The 23710-nt window shown below is 37.4% G+C and overlaps 1 protein-coding gene across 13 annotated transcripts in view; it reads right to left on the bottom strand.

Moving 5' to 3' along the window:
* Positions 1-23710, bottom strand: part of BPTF (bromodomain PHD finger transcription factor) — a 48865-nt gene that overhangs the window by 22925 nt on the left and 2230 nt on the right. For 7 of the 13 annotated variants that reach the window (XM_065648168.1, XM_065648171.1, XM_065648178.1 and 4 more), the window contains exons 2-11: positions 11667-12489; positions 8649-8872; positions 7719-7919; positions 7004-7189; positions 4319-4492; positions 3981-4186; positions 2423-2772; positions 1998-2129; positions 1326-1455; positions 765-900 (exon numbers count right to left, since the gene is read on the bottom strand). In XM_065648168.1, the coding sequence (XP_065504240.1) occupies positions 765-900; positions 1326-1455; positions 1998-2129; positions 2423-2772; positions 3981-4186; positions 4319-4492; positions 7004-7189; positions 7719-7919; positions 8649-8872; positions 11667-12489 (2562 nt within the window). Of the gene's footprint in view, positions 1-764; positions 901-1325; positions 1456-1997; positions 2130-2422; positions 2773-3980; positions 4187-4318; positions 4493-7003; positions 7190-7718; positions 7920-8648; positions 8873-11666; positions 12490-23710 lie in introns of those variants that run through there. The other 6 variants (XM_065648169.1, XM_065648170.1, XM_065648181.1 and 3 more) reach the window with 4 other exon arrangements.

Here is a 23710-nt window from a genome sequence, read left to right as displayed (position 1 = left end):
TTGTGCTCAACACTGTAGTGGCTATTAATTGCAATACAGAAAGCAAAATAAATCTAATTTAACAATAATATAAGCAACCCTGAAAGCAGCAGCAGCCATTTTGTGTTTGATCCAGTTAAAAGCAACAGGGTATTACATCAATAAGCGAGAAAAGAAATAATTTTGATACATTAATATTGCCATTTTCTCAATTTAAAAAGCAAAGTCAAGATTAAATTTATTAGAAATAAGACTTATACAGTTCAGGATGCATACTAGGAGTCGACTGTGCAAAATTTTTCTTTTTTAATATAAACCCTTGGATCAAATAAGTGAGAAGGTACATTTTGAACTTGCTAGAGAAATAAATTTCTTTCCCCTTATAAAACTATTGTTTCCAGGCAAAATTGGTTACTAGTATTCTATCAACACGGAGGGGTAAAAAAATAATATATATACACACCAACATTTTAGATGCTACTTTTTGCTTATGATTATCTACATAATTTTTATGTGCCTTTAATTTAAATAAGTCTATACAAAGCTGTACAAAAGTTACACACAACTTCATAACTGAAACAATTTAATGTAGCTAAAAAATGTCTATGACAACTGAACTGGTTATATCAAAGATCAACAGAAATCCACAAAAACTTGCCTGGAACTCTTTGTATAACAAAGTCTACATAAGAAATATCACGTGCAAATAATTAACCAAATAACTGAATCAGCAATAAAAAGCAGTACGTCAGTAATTTAAAAATGTAAGCAATACAGACACTTACTTGGTAGCAACTTTCTGTAATCTGCATTAGTATTTCCAGGCAGTTTGGGAATAAACCTGTGCACGTGTGTTTTACTAATCCAGCTCCAGCCGCCGTATCCCGTTACTCTATATTCCTCTCCTTTTTGCTTCCAAACCTGTTGAATATTTTTAAAACAGTAGTTTTAATGGTGCTTTGCTGCACTATTTATGCATACATTCACTTAAGAACCTAAGATTTTTTTTAAAAAAGCAAAAACTTCAATTTACAGACTTCTTCAAGCAAGTTGAAGTACATTGCTGAAATAATGTACTCTGTAAAATCAAAGATACATCTGCTGATAATTGAATTGATTCTATCATAGTAACATCACACTATTACATGAAATTACAATGGCTTTTAGAACCTATTTACCTAAAAGCTGAAAGATTACACATGTTCTTGAACAGGTGGGCATGGTTCCTACTCCAATGGCAGGGAGTAACACAATAACATTTTATGTTTAAAATGAAACCAGATAAAGAGTAAGAAATCAACAATGTATGTATTCTTTTTTTTTAATCACACAAAAGAAAACCTTACCTGATGTTTGACAGGAAATGTGTATTTCACCCATGTAGCTTGCTGCATTGTTTCTTCTTCTTCTTGTTTTCTCTCTTTTTTTTTCACTTTCTCCTTTTCTTCTCTTTCTATTGCTGTCATTCTGCGTAACCTAATACATACAGATTTCAGTACATTTAAGTACAGGATCTTGTCAGCAAATGCAAGAAATCAAACAACAGCATATCCTACCCCTTTGAATAATTTTAAATATCTGAAGTGAAGAGGAAAGCCCAGGATCAGGTTAGATGTACTACTTGCAATAGGAACACCATGCTTTTGGCTATTCCAAGGCGGCAAAGAGCTGCCTGTAAATGTGTCTAAAATCAGACACATTTCACTTCTGCTTCTGTGACACAATGAGAGACAAAAGACAGACTCCACTGAACTGAGCATGTTGAAATTTGCTCTTCTAGTCTCCCAAAGTTTTAGCACTTTGAGACTGTGGCTCAGACAAAGAAAACAAACTTGCTTTGCAGGAGCAACGACACTGTAGAAATCGTTGTGTATTTTCAGTGTTTCTGGTTGAGAAAAACACGGACGTGCTGAATGACTGAGTAAATTTAAACATAATTCTTATAGGCTTAGAGGATCTACTAACTGTAAAACAAAGTAAAATTCTCATATTCAAAAAGATGTTTCTATTTAGTTTACCTAGTGTGCCCCAACGATTCCCGCCAGATCGGCAGCATGACCACTGGTTTAATTGCACATTCCAATATGGCCAGCGCTAGTGCAAATTCTCGAGGTTTGCTGCACATCTGAACAGCCTTAATCCAGTTAGACCTGAACAGGAAAAAAAAACCCACCTGAAATATATACATGCACTAATATAGCATGCTGTGTTAATAAGATTTAATGGTAGGATAAAACCTCTTCTATTTTAATACTTTACGCAAAAGTGCAATCATTTTAGCCATCCATCACAAAATACAAACATATGAACTTATATTTTAATATACTGAAGCACAGTGGTCGGAAATTACTGATTTGAAAAAAACAAAGGCCATTGCTTATTAATACTGTTGGCAAAAATACAAGTAAAATGAGAGAATACATATTTTCTTGTATTAATTTACCTGTGGGAAGCCCAGTTAGGGTGAAGGAATGATGCCGGGATATTGTTTTCTAGCTGAATAATAGTTAGCCTCAAAGTGGATACGGTGAGAACTTTGGACCCGTGTACAGACCCATTCCACTTGAACTCTCCAGCAGGAGTCAGACAGAACTTATGTGAGAGATGTCGTCTCTTGTCGTGGTCCTCCCTGTGCTGGTGCTTGTTCAGTGCGAATGAATTAGTGGCGTATTGATTGTGATAAACACGATACTTCCCCTCTTGCCCTAATTTGAAATAGTTGTTGATATTTCCTTTCATCGCGACTTCCTTCTTTGCTCGAGAGACTTCACCTTGAGAGTTGACCACCAGAACCTTGTGGAAGAAAGAATGATTTTAAAGGTTCGCTTAAGTTTCAAATATTTCTATTTACTTATTTATAATTTAGGCTTCGACTGTCTATATATAAAATAATAAAAATATCTTGCATCGGTTTGTAGAAGCAAATAACTGTTTATCCAATACACTAAATACATGTACTTCATCACGGATTGTACACAGAGTTAGGATATTCCCAAAGATCAACTTTAACATCAAAAAACCCGCCATCCAGGCTCCTGAGGAACAGGAACCTGTTTTGCTGCTCTGAATGATGCCCATGGAAGGAGACAGATTTGGGCAAACTGCTTCGCTAAACTTCAGTGAGCTTTCCATGAAACCCATCCTTGGTAAAGCAAAGAATTCACACGTGTAGCTAAGCAAACGAATCTCTCTGACTGTGAAAAAATGGCACAGATCATATCACTGGTCTAATTACTCATAACTGAGTTCCGAGGGGTTTGTGAATAAACATGCTGAATGCTAACTTACAAGGAAAAGCAGTTAAAAATAGAATGAACACATCAAATAATATGCAGACAGCTAACTGCAACAAATTCCTAACAATCAAACACTTGTTTTCCTGGAGAATCTGGGCTACTTAAAAAAAACAGTAACAAAAAGAACAGCAAACCCCGCAACAAAACAAAACACCAAAAAAACCCCAACCAACCTGCAGTCAGACAAAAAGTTTACACCAACTGGCAGACATTTGAGAGACATTTCACGTTCATTGCATCAAGCAGTGCTACAATTTTGCAATGATTGCCTCTAAGTGACCATACTCTGCCAGTACAGATTTGTTACGAACTGGAAATGTGGCTGTTACCCAGCTAGTCAAACAATAATAAAACACAAACCACTGTAAAGTTCCAGTTTTGGCACAGCGGTTCTGAGAGATTTGAAGACAGAAGTGGAAGAAAACACATGTAACATTACTGGCTATGTAGTAAACAAATTTCTAACTGTTCTGACCAGCACGTTAAAGAAGGGAGGTGCAGTGGGTCACTGTCACACCACTCTGTAAACAGCAACTAAGAGAGCAAGAGCAAAGGAGAAGGAGGAAAAAAGCTTCCTGTGATATTACAATTTCATCATTGGCTAATTTATTATTACTACTTCTTTTTCAAGTACCTCCACAGTCTGCATAAAATCACTTTTATATTCTTAAAAAGATTATTAGTTTTCTAAAACAGTTTTCGTACTTCTTTGAGTTTTCCAAGATGTGCACAAACCTCTCTGCCTTCTTTATATAACTTATTTGCTTCATGTGCCGCAGCAGCAACCTGCTGGCTTTTCATCTGGCTCAACTTGCTATCTGGATTTCGTAATCTTGTGAGCATTCGCGTCGAACCTGGCGTGCCTTTTCCTGCGCCTGGAGAATCACTTCTTTCACCATTCGATTTCTCTCCTGCCCAGGAAAAAAAGGCTTTTAAAACAAACTTAAAAATTGGAAGTTTTCTATTGATCTACGGGAGTCATAAACTAAAGAAGAACAGATGCATAAAATGAAAGTTAGAGACACTATTATTATTATTATTACCTATGTCCTCTGAAGTGTGGGATCCCCCCTCTGCACTTTCAGCATCTTCAGGTGTCTTAATGGAGTCGTTCTGTCCAGAGCCCAACTCGCTCCCACTGCTGTTCTCAACATCTGGCTGCAGAGGTGCAGCAGATGCGCTGCTACTGTTGCTTGGGATCATCTGCCCAGTCTCTTCTACAAAAGAACAACTTCATTCTTAGCTTTTAAATTGGATCAATGCAATTTTTCCAGCTCTAAATTTTTCATCAAAAAAAGTCAGATTAACATCCTTTGCTGGACTAGAGAGAAATACCCATAAAATATTAATTCCCTCCAGAGCGCTGTATCCACGAAAGTGGTTTTTTGTTCTGTTTCAAGCAGTTTCAACTTCTACAGCCCTGAAGAACTGAAATTCATACTTGGATGAAACATGAGTATGTTTTAAATACAAGACAACTTTTTTCTATAGATGCACACACAGAGAACCCTCTGCTGGCTTTGTTTTGCTTTTAGAACACAGATTTCATGAAACTGGGTCTTCCTGCAGGTTCTACGATTTTATTTCTTTTCATTTTCTTGTGCTTCATCTGTTCCTCAAAGCACACACCTTTCCGCTCCCCTCCAGTTTTCCACTGAGTCTTTGTTTCTTCTTCAGCACATTAATTCTGAGGAATCCCAGATTTCAGTTCAATTGGCACCATTCTAAATCTAAATTCCTCCTCTGCAAAATTAAAATATCAGCCTCTTTCTTACAGTCTGATGGGTCTAGATGTTGCTTCAAGCTCAGTAAGACAAATGGGTTCTCGGTCCTCAGTTGTCCTTGTTCTGTCTTGACAGTCGGTGACATTATTGCCACCTCACTTGTTGCTGTTATAAGATGTCCTGCCCCACTATGATCTTTCCACTGCACCAGCAGTGAATTGTGGCTACCTAGAAATAAATCATTCCAGCTTCCCAGTAAGAACAAACCACCAACCCTCAGAACATCTTCTTGACTTTGTGCAAAAGACACACAGCTTAGCTGTTTAAAAAAATACAAGATTTTTCTGTTTCTAGAATCCTTCCAAAACATCAGGGATTCTGTTGTTACTAAGGTGACAGAACAAAACCTCCTTTTTGGGAAATACTCACTCCTAGCAGAAAGACAAAGCGGTAAATACTCTGGGATTCCTAGAAGATCCCTAACCTGACTGCACCTTGATTTCTGGCTGGGCCAAGTGTGTGACCATCACTGATCAACCCACTTCCCTTTCTACTAAGAGGAAAAACGGAACCGTTTGTGGTGCCTGCTGTTTGGAGAGGAGTGGAAGCACCTAAATTAAGCTCTTAATAAAAGCCTTGTATCTAAATTTTATTTAACAAGGATGGTGACGCATTCTTGTCTAGCTCTGCATTCTACTCCTATTTTCCTCCTCTCCGGGGGAGCTGCCTCACTGATGCTGGTTCAGTATCTCTCGCTCCCTCTGAAATGAGAGTCTCAAACTGAAATTTCATAATAGGAACACGAGTATCACTATGAATATAGCAAATTAGACTTGAGGAAGAACACGCACTTTCCTACATAAAAAGCCCACTAATTTAAAAATAAGCTAGAAGCTTTGGAAGGAGAAAAGTATCTGTGAAAGTATAATAAAGAAATAATGATAAATATAAGTGAATCTTGAAAATAAAATAAGAACCCATAAATGTGTCTGGAACAAAGTTATAGGATATGTATCTTTTTCCATTAAACCCCTATACAGTTATTTTAACTTTAAAATGGAATAAAAAATATGAGAACAGGCAAAAATATTTCGTGAAATATCTAAAGTGTATGCTTTTTGTCCCATTCACATTTGCGAGTTCAAGAACTGCAATCTGTATCTGAATGGAGAACTTTCAGTAGCAGAGAAAACCTTTACTATCAGTTTTGAAAACATACACTGAGCATGGCAACATCACAGAGTATTTTTAGGTTTTTAAGAACTGAAACCAAAACTCTGGTCATTTTAACAGTAAACAGATGTTTAGAATAACATTTGGTTACTTATTAAGGCTTGTAATAGAATATAATTCTAAAATAGTACACTAATAGTTTATGCCACACCTCATCGAGTCCCATTTATTCTTAAATCTAAAGTTTGTTTGTTTGGGTTTTTTAATTAAATAGTGTACGTTACTACTTTTGAATCAGTGACATGGCAGAACAAACCAGGTTAAAACAGAACAAGAGCTTCTGTGCTTATAATTCTGAAATCTCTAAAAATCCTAGCACAACAGCGTTAATCTTGACATTTCAGTGCAACGGTTTACTCATGTGAATGAAAATACTTTGTTAGTAATTTATACAGTAAATGAGAGGTTAAAATAATAAATTAGCCAGCAGCAAATTAGAATTTGAAATAAACTTTGATAGGATGCTAACAATCATTATGGATCATATGGAAAAATAAAATATACAGAAAATAGAACATGAGAAGCTTAGCCATAGTCGTCTTTGGAAGGTATGGAAACAAATGGTCATATCATGGAGGACCACAAATTTCAAGCACTAGTTGCAAGAAAATTAACTTGGAAATGTTAATGACAACGTAGCAGTAAAAGATGGCACTGCAAGCAAACAGCATGAGTGATATACGCTGTGAATGGTTTTAGTGGACGAACCAGATAGAAAAACGGAACAGATTCCCCAAACTACAGAGGCATCGGTAGCAGTGCCCTCTGTACCTGAGAGTTCCTGGGGGAGCTCTGATGCCACCTTCTTCTCTGCCACGTTGTTGCTATCAAGGGTTTCTGACTGACACCCCATTGCGTCCTTCCCTTCAGAGCAACTAGTCTCTCCTGCAGAAGGATTTGTGGTGTTGTCATCAGTGCTTGATGTCACACAGTTACTTTTATCCCCGACTGTTGCCTCTATAGTAAAACGGACAACAAAACTTTAGGGATATTCTTTAGTATGTCTTGGGATGTAATTTGGCATCATCCATAGAAAGCAACTTCAGCAGCTTTGTTTGATAATGCTGAAAAACACTGAGCTTTCTCCTCTCCTCTTTTTTTCTTTTTTTCCCCAAGAGATAGTATTGTCTCAGAATCAAACTATACAACTCTGACGAGGAAAACAATATTAAAAGTGATGTAATATCGCTTATTACAAACGTGTTGATCACAGCCTGTACGTGTCACCTGTACCTCAAGCCAAGGTATCTACAAGCCAGTTGTATGTCACTTAAAGTCGGAAAATTGGGGACACTACTTAACAAGAAAAACAAGTGTAATACATAACCCCAAAGGAACTGACAAATATCACCTATTATTGAAAAAATAGGTTAGAGAATTATACGAAAAAAATTAACCTAATTTACACTTAAATAAATGTGAGGACCTGAACTAAAGATTCACTTTACTGAAATTAAGTTGTCAAACACAGTCACACTTTCTTTACCTTCTGTTTTCACTTTTTCCTCATCTTGCTCAGTGGGTGTTTCCTCAGTTTTATCTTGGTCTCCAGACTCTTCCTTGCCTCTCTCAGCATCTGTCTGGTCATTATCAATGTCACTTTTGGCCTTTTCTGCTTCATCATCTGCTGTGGTTCTATCTTCCACTATTTCTCCTTTTCTTGCTCTGATAATGTCCAAAATTTCATCTGCAATAGAAAGTATGTTGTCATGAATAAGCAACCACCACCTCCAGAGCCACTGAGCAGAAATAACATGGCATAAATGACGCTTCTTTTCAATGAGACAAAAGATAACATCCAGCTTTTTACCACTTTTTCCCCACTTAGAAGAAACAACTCCAAAGATTTAATTATTGATCTCCCAGAGCTATGCATTTATATAGCGATGAATTAAATCAATTTTTAAACCTGAATATCTAATCTTCGCGTCTCCCCTAGAACCAAAGTTCAAACCTTCACAAATTTATATTGCTATTTATTGCTCCGAGGCAGATAAACTAAGCTGGTGGGGAACTGCAGAGGAGACAGGCATTCTTCCACACTTGCCAAAATACTGGAGCTCTAACATTTTTGCCACCACAACTCCCATTGGATTGTCAAATGTTTACAAGGAGTTATATATAGATATATAAATATATAAAATAGAGTACATCAAGAAACATTTGACAGTTAACACAGCTCCACTCCAACACCTGGAACAATTGCAATCTGGCACATCCTGAGCATATCGAGAATCCCAATCGCTCAGGACATCCTGGAACACACGATACATGGTCCTACAAGAAGCCAACACTACATAGCCATGCGGATGCACCTGCATGATGCTTATCTACTTCTATAAACTTCTTATAATAAAATAAACTAGTATTTGATTCAAAGTGCAACATCTATGCCCATTAAACAAAATATTCTCACCATTTGCTGCAGAAAGGAAAGACTTGTTGCTGCCCCTTGCTTTATTAGTAAGGTCTTCTGTCACATCCATGTGCCGATGAATTTCTTCACGCATTTCTTCCAGAGTTTTGCATAGATCAGCTTCCCAGTAATCTTTGTCTAGGCATTCAATTAACTCTGCCAGCTGTATCTTTGTGCTATAGTACCAGATTTTCTTATCCTTCTCACTTTCTGAATCTTCCTCTCTGTAAGAGTATTTTTAAAATATTAATTTTAAAATATATGGATAAGTGACAAAAACTAATATCAGCCGACTTTTTGCAGAGAACTGTTAATTGCCAATACCCAAGTGTGAATAAACAAGTCACATAAGGACAGTGATATGCACCCAGCCTGGTACCCAAACGCTCCTTTCTCACTCCCCTCAGAGCTTCTCCTGACAACTTGCTCAAGGAAGCTTTGGAAGAGTCTCCTTAAAACTGGTTTGTCCAATCTGGCAACAAGGTTTATTCTCATTACATTTACTACTACTGTAACCAGTAATCTATTACTAAGTCTCAAACGATTTGCAATGATGAGGGCAGGGCTCCTGAATCCATAAAGTGTAGTGTTCCTAACTGCCTGTTCAGGAAACAGCAAGGTCAGGAAATTCAAAGCACAGATCATCACATTCATAAAATATTTCATATTAGCATCTGTACAGCATCCACCTGTGAGAGCTCCAGTAAGGTACAAAAGAACCATCATATGACCCTTTGAAAAGACCAAGAGATTTCCACTTTTTTAATCTGGGGTTCTCCACAACAGCACAAGCCCAGACCAAACTCCGGGAAGAGCAGAGTGTCCACAGCAGCTCCCCGGGCCCTCCAGCCCCCGGCAAGCTCCGCACACCGCTCAGGGCCCAGGCTCTCCCTGGCTGCCCCCAAATGCCTTATACATGAACCACGGGAAAAACCGGCCTCAGGTATTCAAAAGTTCACAACACCCGTAAGGTAACTTAACTGTCGCTGATCTACTATTTTCCACATTCTATTTATGAAACAACTGTAATATTTGCAACTCGGAACGCTACTAAAATAAGGTGGTTATGAAGTTATTAATGGTAATACCACTCAAAATTCAACTACTAATTTGTCACAAACATTACCACAAAACAGACTTTTGGTTTTGATAATAAAACCTGGTGCATTGAAATACTATCATTTCTCTCATAAAGGCCTTTGCTCATGAAAAGCAACTGATCATACTTTACCCATTTACTGTTCTAAGCCACCAGTAACTTTCCATTAGTTTTAGCAGATTAGCATGGTTAAGTTCATCAAGTTTTCTGAGAAAACAGCTCATTTCAGGAAGAATGCCCACATATTGCACATCAAAAAGTAACAGCTGAACACTGATGATCATTTGAGTCTATGGAATATCCTGTGCCCCTAGACTTCCACGTTAAAGGAAAATTATTTAAACCGTGTTTAAACCAAGGAAGTTATTTACTAAGAGTAAGGGCAGCACCTTTATCATTGTTTGTGAACAAAAGTCACAGAGAAGGAAGACAAAGGCCAACACCCAGAAACTAAGATGGAAGGGGAGATGAGAATGCACAAGTACAGCTTATACAACAAGAGGAAAAAAAAGGGTACAACAAAATGCTTATGTAAAAAGGCCAGGCCAAGTGTGCCTTGTGAATTATCCCTGGCAATGCCCAATGCAAGTAGCGAGAGCGAGACACGGGCAGAACAGCAATTGTGAGGCTGCTCTGCTCCTTACACATGACTGCAGAATATAATGCTGTTGTGTTGCTAAGTTTATATTTTAATTATTTCTTAACTCACCAAAAAGGGAACTTTAGCCTTTCATTTTGAACTCCTAGCTCATTACACCGTTATTTGCTAGATAGGTATGCCATCTATACATCTTCCTATATGACCTAGATACACAACGATGTGAACACTTTATCCAGCCTCCCATCCCATGCCGTACGGCTGTGCTGTAAGTACCATTTCCCAGCGAGCACCTCAGGCACAGAGGCTTGTACACCTCGTGTAAATTCTGACAGTGATCATCCAACTGTTTTCTTCTTTTCCTACTTTCTCCTCCCACTTAGTAAACCTGAAACTGGTACAGCTATGCTAATGCAGCCAGGATGTGCATGTATATCACCTGAAAATCCCAAGAAGTGCCTGAGTACAGAGTATAAAGCCCACAGAAGATAAGAGCATAAAAGATTCCCTGCATCTTTTAAAAGATCACTTAACACTACTGTGGCATCTATAACCCACAGAAACAAAAAATAATCAAACACAGACTTTTTTTTTTTTTTTAAACAAGTGTGAAAGAAGAACACAGGAAACAAAGAGCAGCGATAATTAATACTTACAGCACCAGCTAACACCACATTAGAGAAAGAGCACTATATTTTAAAGGACTAAAACCAGGAGATTGTGTAAAACATAAAACAGTAGATCGCTTAAAGACGGGCATTTCTTGTTATTTTGACTTTGTTTATACCTATAGAAGTGTTCATATACAATATTTTCTGCATTTCTAGTTAATAGACATGGTGAATACCTTCGAATACCTCTGAAAGTTTCCGTTTCAAAGGCAGACCACCAAACCAGCACTGGTATCTAACCGCCAAATACTACCTAAGCAGGTGACAGTACCCCAAAATTACTGTCCTATACACCATGTGATCACAAAGAGAGTTGAACTACTTTTCAGGAACTTTTACAAGAAACTGGAGAGTTCTCCTTAAAATTCCCTTTCTTTTCCTCACACTCATGTGTTTTAGGTACATTAATATTAAGCCAGAGGCCCTGGTTTTTTCCTCCTTTTTATATACAGATTATGAGACTATTTAGTTTGAAGAAAATTGATGGATCAGTACATGGTCCTTACAAGTCTATTTACAAAACAGCAAGCAATGGTCTTATCTAAAGAACGAACCATTTTAAAATGGCAACAGCAACTTACAGCATATATTACAAATACATTCAATACAACATGATTGTTCAGAAAATACCAAACTATTAGTTTACTTACATAATGATTCTTCTGTTCAGGAACCAGTATTTTCGCCTATGCCGGTCATATCCAATAGGTTCGTGTCGAATGTATGGTTTATTTTTTTGGATTTCAGCGACACAGTCAGTTACTCCAGGCACCTTATGTGCTACGCAGACCTCACACTGCCACTCGTCTTCTGGGACCTCTTCAAGAGGTGGTTTCACGCACTCCAAATGGTACACGGCTGAACAAGTTTCACAGCAAAGCAAATCCCCAAGTTTGTGACAAACCCTACAATGATCATCATACTGAATGACACCTTCTGACATTAACTCTTCACGTGCAATGTTTGTTGTAAGAAACTGATCCACTAAGAACTGCAGGACTTTGATTTTATTCTCTACTGGTCCATAAGGATAGTCCTCTGTCTCTTGGAAAGGAAGAACATGATGGTATTCCTTGTCACTCTCACAATATACCCGCAGAACCTCTGGCCACGTCATTCCATCTATGAAATACAAAGTGGAATTAACGCTATCTTTGAGGTCAGCAGGTCCAAAGGTAGTATTTGAAGTGTCTTCTTCACGTAAAACTGCTTTTAAAAGCACTATATGCATCTCTGCCATAAGTGTGCACTGCTCTTGACTTACCAGAGCAGCACAGAAGTCCTCAAAACGAAAAGGAGAGAGGCGTAAAACAGTGCCAAAGTTCCTCAGTACCTCATAGATGGCAATAACATTCATTATATGCTCACTAGGCACCATTAAGTCCTCTGAGGATTTAGGAAACTCCAAGGGCGGGATATCTTTTTCTTCCAATATTGGAGAACGAGGACGATGCACTCTTTGTCTTCTCCTACCTGCAATAAGAAACAACAATAAGAATTTTGCCATTCACATGTCAACACGTTTAAACACCTATCATCAATGACTGTGTCACACTTTCCAAACTATTACAAATTAAGGATTTGCATCTTCACTGTTACATAAATGTGATAATTCAGCTAAGAATCTTATATTTTAATTAACAGCATGAAAATACACAAGATATCTGGAGTTTTGCTTCGGACACTTAGAACAGTTGCATTTCCCATATAAGATACACCTACTGAATCTTCAAAATGATGTTTAGAATTTTAATTGTTTAAATTAGTTAAAAAGAAAGACATTTTCCTCAGCAAAAATATTAATATAGAATTTTTTCTTGTTCTTACTCTGTATGACTAGTTTATCATTCATTCTTGGAATTTTAATGTTAAACTTGAAGCATCAAGGCTCAAACGAGATCTTTTACATTAAAATATTGCAAACTATTCTCCTATCCAGCAACAGTATACAGGAAAGATCATTTCAAGCAGATGTCTTAGGACATCGATTTCAACCAAATCAAAATACAAAAGAGAAGCTAAATGACTTTGTCCTCTGTTTTCTAACTGGACTATTTCTCCTGGATACCTCCAAGCCAGAAACAAAAGTTAAACGTGAAATTTTATGAAAATGTTTCAGGAATTCCCAGTTTTTCAAACCAAGTAAACAAAAACCCACCCCCATGTGTCAATAAAACAGGAGAGTTATCCACAGAATGGGGAGGTGGCAGAATTATGGAAGGACAAAGCCAAACACAAGCAGCTGTTCTGAAGAGCTGTTTCACCACCTAAAAGACACTGAGCGTAATGAATTCAGTCTTAGATGCTAATTCAGATGAGATGCTACACTTTCTGCCCTTTAATTCTACTATCCTCAATGCCAAGATGAAGGAAAAACAAAAGAGAAAAATTTCTGTACCTGGCACTACTAGACAGATGAAATACTTCAATCTTCTATCAAAATAACAGAAAAGTATCCAGCTACACACAACTATTCTGCAACTAGCAGTTAAAGTATTAGGATGCACTCATTAAACCTATTTCCTTCATTTAAAAAAAAAAAAGAGTTTAGACAATCTCATAAGCTACCAATAAAACCATCATCTCAGTTTAAAACTAGGAACTGAGATGAAAACTGGTTTTAGGTCCTCTGGTAAGCAAACTATGATCCCGGTCAACAACCAAATTTCATAATTATCAATTCTACACAGAGAAGCGGTTGCATTTTATTCACAGAGAAAATCCAAAAGAAAAATGAAGCTGTCCATAACAGCAATTTCACATGCACACTTTAATAAAAAAAAGTGACTTATGCTACACATTGTGTGATCTGAGACTGAAGAGTGACACAATCAGTATTCTGGAATTTTAAACTTTATATTACTATTTTCTAATCAAATCCTGTGCATACAGACCCTCTCCAAAACAGGGTCAAGAAAATTAAGAGATAAAGGAAGTTCCGGTTACCATCAAGAGGAAATGGCTCTCTATGGCATTTGTTCAACCCACCCTGCTCTCTCTAATACTCCCACAAATACCAGAAATAAGACTGATGGGGAGCAGGGGGGAAAAAGAAAAAATCCTGCTAAGGCAGGCAGATGCCCAAAGACAGATCCTGCTGATTCTGAAACACCATCATTAAAACTTTAATGCATTTTAAAGTAGAAGTTACCAAAAAGAAAAGCTACCTTCAAGAAACATCTTGATGTATAATGGACTGTTTGTCAGATGATTCCAGAAAAAAAATAAATCAATCATTGAGCTGGCGTGGCAAGATGACACCAGATCCATCTCTCCCTCTCAAACTTTAAAGAGTGAAATCTTATGCAACAAATTACATGCTCTGAAACAATATAGAAGATGAACTGCCAGATGTTTCCATTACAGAAGTAACGGGTCAACATCATCTGCATATAAAAATGAATTTCCAAGTTAAGTTTGAGTTCTGACTCTGGAAACTGGAAGAATGCTTGTGTGACTGTCTTCCAATGTGCTTCTGCACAAATCAGTGGAAAATGTTTAATCATGGCAAACACACGAAAACACAGGAGTTTCACAGCCAGGCACAAAGCAAGGGTTCTGACAGCAAGAAATATCTAGATTAAACCCAACTTTTCTATCATCGTGATCCAAAATCATAGATGCATAAACCAGAGCTGGTTTCTCTAAAAGACCCCAAAGCAAAACCCACACAGGCTCACACATTAAACTCCTTTAGGGCCCAGAAGGTTCCTCCAGAATCGCAGGACAGGGCAGGATGAGGCCCAGCAGGTGGCCATGCAAGACAACAAGGCAGAGCAGATATTCTGAAATCACTCATGGTCTTCACAGAGCAAAAACATCACAAAAAGCTGGAGGAGCTATAAACTAGGATTCTTTTCAGTGTTTGCAACTGCAGCAGAATAAAGCTGTAAAACAAACAGCCCTTCCAGAAAGCAAGCAGCAAGGATGATCACCCTGGCTTACCTAAATTAATCACAACTGGCAAATCCCCTCCCCGAATTTTCAGGCACAGATAAACTAGAATGAAGGAACACTGCTGAAAGTAGCAAAGACTCCTTATTTCCTCTCTTTTGTTGTGATTTTCTACTCCAAGAACAAAGTTATAATTGTCTTATGCATTGTTTTTGTCCTTCACTGAAAAAACCTCAAGCAAACAGACTCCCTATATAACATCTTTGATGATGTCTCTTTCACAAGAGATAAAACCAGATATGTTACATCAGACCAAGAGAAGCAAAAAAAAAAAACCACCTTAAAACAAGGCATTCCTAATATTTCCTGAAAAGGTTAAGAAAGTTCTCTAACACTTCCTCCTATAAATGATGCATATCAGTACAATTAGAGGTCTAGAATTAAATGTATGTCAAAATACCATAATGAAAAATTGTACTTTGGTGCAAGTACAACGTAACCGTGTGGTTGCATGATTCACACCACTCTTCATCAATTTACATATTTTCACAATTGCTTGTTTATAAAGCACAGAAATTTCAGAAGTAATTGTAAAACTAATAGTTTAGACAATAGCGAAACCCATATTGCGTTATAAATGCCGCTTCATTTGGCCACCACGCTGTGTTACAGCTCATGGTGTGCAGCAGATACTGCATTTCAACACCCCCAATCCGTTCTGTAAATCACACATCGCACCTCAAGAGCTCCAATAATTTATCTTTTCAGACACTGAACTACTTTGAACAATTCTGCACTGCATATAAGCTAAAAAAGTAAAGTATTTAAAGATGCAGAATATTTTTAAAAGAAATGGTACCCAGACATATTTTTCTTGAATGGCTTGGTGGCATAATATTTCAAATATTTTTTTCCCCTTTCTTTCCAATTTCACTTTCAATTTATTATTGACATTTGCTGCACCCAGGTTGAACAGAACTTGAAGTCCAGAACTTTGGAAGATCACAAAGTGTGATTTAGAAATTAAGAAATTCCAGACAATTTCTGCTTAAACATATTTCTGTTTGGTGCATAAACTGCAATCTCAATAAATACTCCAGACACCTTTAAAAAACAACCTCCCCCAATAAACCAAACCAATAGAACCAAGCAGTCTGATCTCCAGTGAAACTGAAGGATATTCACTACCAAGGTGCTCCCAAATCTTGAACCATTCTCAGTGCTGTTGAATTTACATTACCAGTGTAGGCCAAGGGAATCTGACACAATGACGTCAAAATGCCAGAGTCCCTGTTTTGAGCTGAAATGTTTGTATTCTGCTGGTTGGGTGGATAAACCCTCCCCTCCCACTCGCTCAGACAGCTGAAGAAATGCAGGTTTGAACTCCAAATAAGGACTCTGGGCTCATTTGCAATTCTGATAATAACAATTTCTTCCTTGCTAATTACCTGCAGCATGCTGCCAACCCAGACAGCTCACACTACTTAGAAGCAGCTTCGACTTCTGGGAAGGTTTTGAAGATCACAGTTCACATTTACCCAACTGTTCTTCATATACACACAAAAAAATCCCTCAAATTTGGAAAAATGTTTTCCTACAATAAACATATCCAATTTTTCAAGCTCTTCACTTTTAAGGAAAATCTTCTCTTTTCCACAAGGGAAACTGTCCTATGCTTGAATTTGACACTCATTGACAGATTTAAAAAACAAAACAAGATTTTGGTCTCTTCAAACATTTTTATGTTCAATTTATTTTACTTTTAATTATTTTAGAGATTCTGAGATTTGAAAACAACTTTTTTTTTTTTTTACTTGTTGTCATTCATCGTGGATTTTGCCCTCCACTGGGAGTCTTGAGTTAACAACACCTGTCACATACAGTAATGTAATTAAATTGTAAATCAATTTAATTATCTTGATTTCAGTATTTAAGAGAGAAGTGTAAGGTTGTATAGGCTATGCAACTGATACTTACACAATAACAAAGAGTTATTTTGATTTGGGAGACTACATACGTGCATTACATTAATATGTATTTAAAATAATATAAGGAAGTGAAATAGTATGACAAATTCAGTGCAATGACCACATTGAGCAGTCAACAGAATGTATTACACTGTTGCTCTCTTAACTTTGTATTACATCACCTACTGCCAGTAATATTTTTCAATTTATCTTGGTATAAATAACTTTGGATAAATCATTTTTATTATTTGCCATGAATAATTTCCCATGTGTGGAAATCTCAGTTTTTTCTTTTAAGTAGAAAATGCAGTGTGTACTACATTGTCTAAAACAACAACAACAAAAACCCATCAAGAGGATTCCAGAGCAGGTGTACCAGCAGAAGTTAATTCTCTTTTAGGCACCACCACCAGCTGACTGGACTTTTATACTGAATCTAGATGGATCTACTCTCAATTAAAGAAAAATCAATTTACTCACATTGAAGTCTCCCAAAATGGACTCAAGTTTTATTACACATAAATTGTATACTTCTAAGATCATTTCTGCATATTAACCAAATCCCTGAATCACATTCCGCTTTCAAGTTTGAGCCAGTGCAAAGAGAGAAAACGACAAACTTCTACACCATCCAAATTCCATAGTTTTATTTGGAAGGATAAACTGATCTGCCAATAGCCTTCTGCTGCCACGACTGGACTATTTACAGGATCCAGATCATCTTGAGTGTCTCAGCATTATACTTCTATCTAGCATATGCTTCTTTTAAATCACATTCCTTCACTAGTTGTCTCCAAAAGTGATGAAGTAGTCTGCAATGGTTGCCTCTCCCTATTTTGAATTCTCTAGTTGAAGATCTGCCTGTAATTAAGATTAAAGAGTAAACAATTTTATTCACATGGCACATTTAATTATAGATATTGATAATTATAGTCTACACTTACCATTATTTATTAAAATAATTTATATTACAAATATTTAAGCAAAACACACTAATGATATCTGAAGTAAAATGAAGTTACTGAACTGAAGTAACAGGCTGAGCACCCAAACCCAGGATTACTGAAGCACTTTTTAAAAAAAAGTAAACCCTTGCTTTATTTCACAGAATCACAGAATGTTAGGGATTGGAAGGGACCTCGAAAGATCATCTAGTCCAATCCCCCTGCCAGAGCAGGAACACCTAGGTGAGGTTACACAGGAAGGCGTCCAGGCGGGTTTTGAATGTCTCCAGAGAATGAGAATCCACAACCCCCCTGGGCAGCCTGTTCCAGTGTTCCGTCACCCTCACTGAGAAGAAGTTTCTTCTCACATTTAAGTGGAACCTCTTGTGTTCCAGCTTGAACCCATTACCCCTTGTCTTACTGTTGGTTGTCACCGAGAAGAGCCTGGCTCCATCCTCGTGACACCCACCCTTTATATATTTATAAACATTGATGAGGTCACCCCTCAGTCTCCTCTTCTCCAAGCTAAAGAGACCCAGCTCCCTCAGCCTTTCCTCATAAGGGAGATGCTCCACTCCCTTCATCATCTTTGTGGCCCTGCGCTGGACTCTCTCCAGCAGTTCCCTGTCCTTCTTGAACTGAGGGGCCCAGAACTGGACACAATATTCCAGATGAGGTCTCACCAGGGCAAATTTATTTCATTTAATTTTTGTCTATTCAACCTATTTGGTTCAAATGCTGACCCCTTTAAAAATTTAGAAATAGAGTTTAATGGGACCAAAAAGCTCATCTCCATTTTCATTCACAGACTGAAAGAAGGAAAGGGGAAGTCACATCTGGTCTTTACCACAGGACGATATGGAACTTAACAATTCTTTAACATATCTCTGGTTTATATTGACAGTTTTAAAACAGAGTATCTGAATGATCTATTTACATCAGTGTCCAGAATACACTGAATACAATGTCCAGAATACAATGTCCAGAATACAGGAAGGTTCTACCATGATTAAATATGACTTTCATGTTCTTTGTGCTTTAGTTGTATTCCAATTGCCATCCACATATAGCCCAACGAAATCCACAAAAATCCAGTTTTGCCTTGTGTCACTTATGTTCCACATCTCTTCACTCCAGATGTACAGCACTAGTTAAGACAGCCTTTCAGGCCAACGTATTTCAAGTAATGGACTGGTGGATGGCCTTACATAACTAATATTCTGCCACAATCGCTGTCTTGTTTAAATGGAGACAAAGTGGTAGTTGCACCGGTATGACCTAAAAAATAAACACTGGTTCCAGCATTTCTCGATTAGAAAGTTCGCAACTGGTCTCATTTCTCTAAAAACTTTCCCTTCCTCATAATTTCTCAGCACTTGGCTGCTAAGGCTCCAGCTTAAGAATTCCAGTTCTCAGCTGCAGTGAAGAGGATAAACTTGATAGAGCGTAAGGGAGAGAAAAGACAAGACAGAGGATTTTCAGATACTTCAGGAATCTGGCACAGGAGGGGAAAAAAACAAACAACAAACCCTATGAAGGAACACTCCACAAAATTGACCCCAGCAAGTGAAAAGACTTTCCATTTTACCCCAATAAGAGATTATTTTTTGGGTTCAAGATCCACAAGTCAAGTCTAACTACACTACTCTTAACATAAAAGTTCATGTTTAGTAAAATAGAACTGGGTTGGTTTTGTTTCCCTGATCATGAGTCACTACAGAAACTTCTCAACATAAAGACCAACTGGTGGTTATGTGATGCCCCAAAAGCATGAGTACTCCTTAGTTATTTCTTCCTCCTGGAAATTTTGACTTTTGACGACCCTCCTGATTCACTGGGACTGTCCTACTTTTGTTTGGTTCTAATAAACACACAAGAAACAGAGAGTCCCTGTCTCATGTTACTACTTCGCACCATGCAAGTTTCAGATGAGAATGTACAGCAACACACAAGTTCTCTTCAGATATCACTGAGAAAACTGAAAATAGTTGATGAAAATGCATAAGAGAACTTTTTTTTTTCCAGAGCAGAATGCATAAGCTGGATATAGCTACATGTTTGTCACAGCAATGCCCAAACTGGTTCCTTAATTAAAAGTCAACCTCTTGGAAGAGCATTTGCTCAGCTTACACCAAAGAAGAAAAAGCAGTAAAATGAATCAGTTTAACATAAAATAAGAATATATTATGAAAAGCGGTACTAAAATAGAAAAATCTAAATCTTTTCCTTGGGTTGGGCCAAAATTAAAGGCTTTGACTTATACAAAACACTTTTTTTCCTTTTAAAAATGCCAACATGACAATAAACATATTTCTAATATCCACAAGTCAAATAATTTATTCCAGAAAAAAATTCTGAAAGAGCAAGATGCATTTGTAACTACTTGTAAGTGCAGCTCCAATTTGAATATTGCTCTGCAACAATTGTACCTCATCCAAATATATTTATTTCGTCGGGAAAAAAGAAAACGAACCAACCACAAACCAGATTAAACTTAAAATATAACCTAATATTCAAAATGAGGCATTGCAAGTGCCACAAAAGCTCGGAGCACAAATGTTGAAGCTTGAACCACAAAAGTTGAAGCACAAATTAAAAAATAACCAGTTACTAGACTAGATCCTGAAGAGCGTCTTCCTGAGAGCACTTGTATGAATTCTCAACGTGTGCTCCTAAGTTAAGTCTGACTGCCCTGCATTGTACAAAACTAGGTCTTTATGTTCTCTAAAAACTGTTTTAAAACTTTAAATACTTTGGCTTTTTTTTTTCCCCAGTTTGTACGTCTGACAGTAGCAGACTTCTAAATCCAACCAGTGTTCTCTACCGATTTTCCATTAAGAATTTCATTTCTCACCATTATGGCCATGAGTATACCCTCAGCAGGAGCCAGGAATACAAACCCCCATGTTCTGAGGCATCACTTGAACATTTGGATAACTAATGAAGGTCAAGCAGCAGATAAGATCCCACATTGTCATTCTGAGAAGTACTCAGAGTAACAGCCCTTTTGTGCCTACAACCCAGGACAAAAGGGGAAAAAACCAAATGAAAAAGGTAGCACTAATATAACAATTTTCTGGACCATTCTGACAGACAATTTCTTAGTCGGGGCACACTCAGGATAAGCTGTAACTGATATCAGAGGTCAGCCCCAATCTACTAAAATGCACATTTATTCACCTTATACCAGTCCTGTGCAATACAACAGTCAGCTATGGAATTCTATTGCAGACCTACAAAAAAAAGTTTGCACAATAAACTCAACTGCAACACATTAAATTATTCTACCTTTTACAACATACTCTGATAATGGGGCTTCTTAGAAAGATGACTAAGTGACAAATGCTCTCTTCAGATAAACTGCAAATTTGCACGTCAATACAGCAGAATCAGCCCCAGATTTACTCCTTCTACACAATCTCTTTGTTGGGACTCATCTTCGACATTTTTCATGACTGGCATGAACTAGCGACAATTCCTCTGGAGTACAAATCAAAGTTCAGATTACTAAATGGTAAAATACGAGCGTGCCAGATTTAATTTAGAGAACAGGGTACCCCAGGTGAGATGTGTGGGAAGGTGGTAAATCATCTCACACGACAGACAAAAGCAGCTGCCTTTCTTACTGTCCTATCTCAATGTCTCCACTTTAACAGTTCTTCAAGAGCATGAAAACGTGTTAAGATACAAAATTACTACAGACACACAAAATGCAGCACCTTGTTTCCAGTTAAATTCCGTCACTCAGAAGACAAAAGCACCTTGGTGAATTACTGGTTAACAGAAGCGATGGTCAATCACTGCAAATATTCAGACTACCAAAATCCATCTAATGAATTTATTTAATGCACTTTAAGACAAATCTTTTGGCTCACAACTCCACCATTGTGGATTTGCTTGTTAGATAGACTGATGATTATTATCTTGGTCACAATCTAGTTGTATAGCTCTTTCTAAGGCTAGTTTTCCTAGTTTTTGAAGAAGGCAATGAAGAAACAAAAGGAAGGGCTTCTAAGCATCTTGATCAAATCCTTTTCAAAAATTCTGCGACATGCAGAAAATACTTGTTATCTACAAAGCAATTGTGACAAGCCTAAAGTATAACTTAGAGTGGACAGGTGATGGCAAAAATGTTTAGTGATACAAGGTATATAGGACACTTGTCCTAAAAACACATCTCCCTTCTGGGGACACAGAGGTATAAGTGAGAAGGGACATTACACACACCCACAAAATCCCTCTACCAAGAGTCTGTCCCACAGAAGTAAATGCAATGATAAACATCACACAATAAGCTTTCACTGTACCATTATTAAGCATTACATCAAAGGCATTTTACCATTCTCAAGATTTTGCTTCTTTAAATACTTGAATAATAATACAGTAAAAAAAAGTAGTCCTACATCCAAGTTCAAGATACATCGTAAATTCCCCAGCAGAGCACAAAAACTGAGCCTTTCTTGGCTAGAGACACTGCACTGTGATCTTTTAATTCATTGTTCACTGTAAGTCCTAAAAAACTCTAAGAAGTCTGTCACCCATTTAAACGGGATGTGATTTATGTGCAAAACCTTGATTAGTAGGAGAGTTTAATTGGAACTGCAATTTTTCAATACCCTGCTCTCAACAAATAAACTTTTCAGCCTCCAAGACTACATCCCGAGAGTGGTAATAATTCAGATTGCAGGTGATTGAGGGAAGATAAGTAGGGAAGGGATCATTCAGCATCTCTAGCAGGAAAAAACAAAAAAACCCAAGCGGGCACCCCACAATTGTGCTAGGGGCCAGCTTAAAACAATGGAGGAGACACTCCCTCAAGCCCTCCAGTTAACCACAGGAACTTTGTGTATTACAATTTGTCTGGTTTGAAGACAAATGTATGAAAGAAAAAAGCCTGTATCTAAACACAGCTAAATTCCAATTCTGGCCCTGCATGCACCTGAGTCACAGAGCACTGGGGTCTGTGGGGGAACTCTGAAGATAAATCGCTGCCTGTCTGCCCTGTTCTTCACACTCTGCACTGGTCACTGTCAGATAAAAAGATACCAAGGTTGGGTGAACCTTCTCCTTGCCTATTAGTGCTGTTCTAATGTCAAGTATAGATTTCAATTAGTGCCACCACTGTCTAGCAGTGCTCACAATGTAGATATCTGTTCAGCAGAAAAAAAAAAAAAGACACAGATGAGCTGATGGAATGAGAAGTTCCTACTTTCTTTGCAAAAGGGCAACAGCATGTCTGGGAAAGAGGGAAAGAGGGAGGGAGACCTTTGGACAAATACTGAGCTGATTAGAACAGCCAGTAAATTGCCAAAATAACAACACAGATGTTTTAACTATCAAAAAGTCAGTATTAAAAAAACCCAGTACATAAGGATAAAAATTATTACACTTAAACTTAGCTTTAAAAAATTAACTGAAATTACCCTGACCAAGAGAGAAATCAACATATAAATTAGCAAACTGGTTTCTGATACACCTAAATACCACATAAAACCTGTCTACACTTGCACAACAATGCGCACAGAGGTATCTTGTTATTTGCCAAAACGCTTAAGTACATTTCAAAAACTGAATACACCCATACTCTGTAGAACTCATTTTAAACCTGGATGCTCATGTAAAAAGTATTTTCCTGACCTAGCCAATTAACATAATAAAAATACCCCTGGACAAAAGCACCTCCAAAAAAACTAATTAAAAGTTACCACAACTAATCAGAAAATGAAGGGTTAAAAGTCAAGAGAGTACTTTAGAAATTTTTTCTTCTGTGAAACCGGACCTCAATTTTTAAAGTAATAGATTTTCTAAGAATTCGATTTGATAGGAGGACATCCCTGCAACAGGTAAACTAACACGTAAAAAAAGTTCTCTCTAAATTAAATTAATTTA

The sequence above is a fragment of the Caloenas nicobarica genome, chromosome 18, assembly GCF_036013445.1.
Source record: "Caloenas nicobarica isolate bCalNic1 chromosome 18, bCalNic1.hap1, whole genome shotgun sequence".
Lineage (NCBI taxonomy): Eukaryota > Metazoa > Chordata > Aves > Columbiformes > Columbidae > Caloenas > Caloenas nicobarica.
Note: the sequence above shows the minus strand (reverse complement) of the source record. Positions and strands in the feature narration are given on the sequence as shown.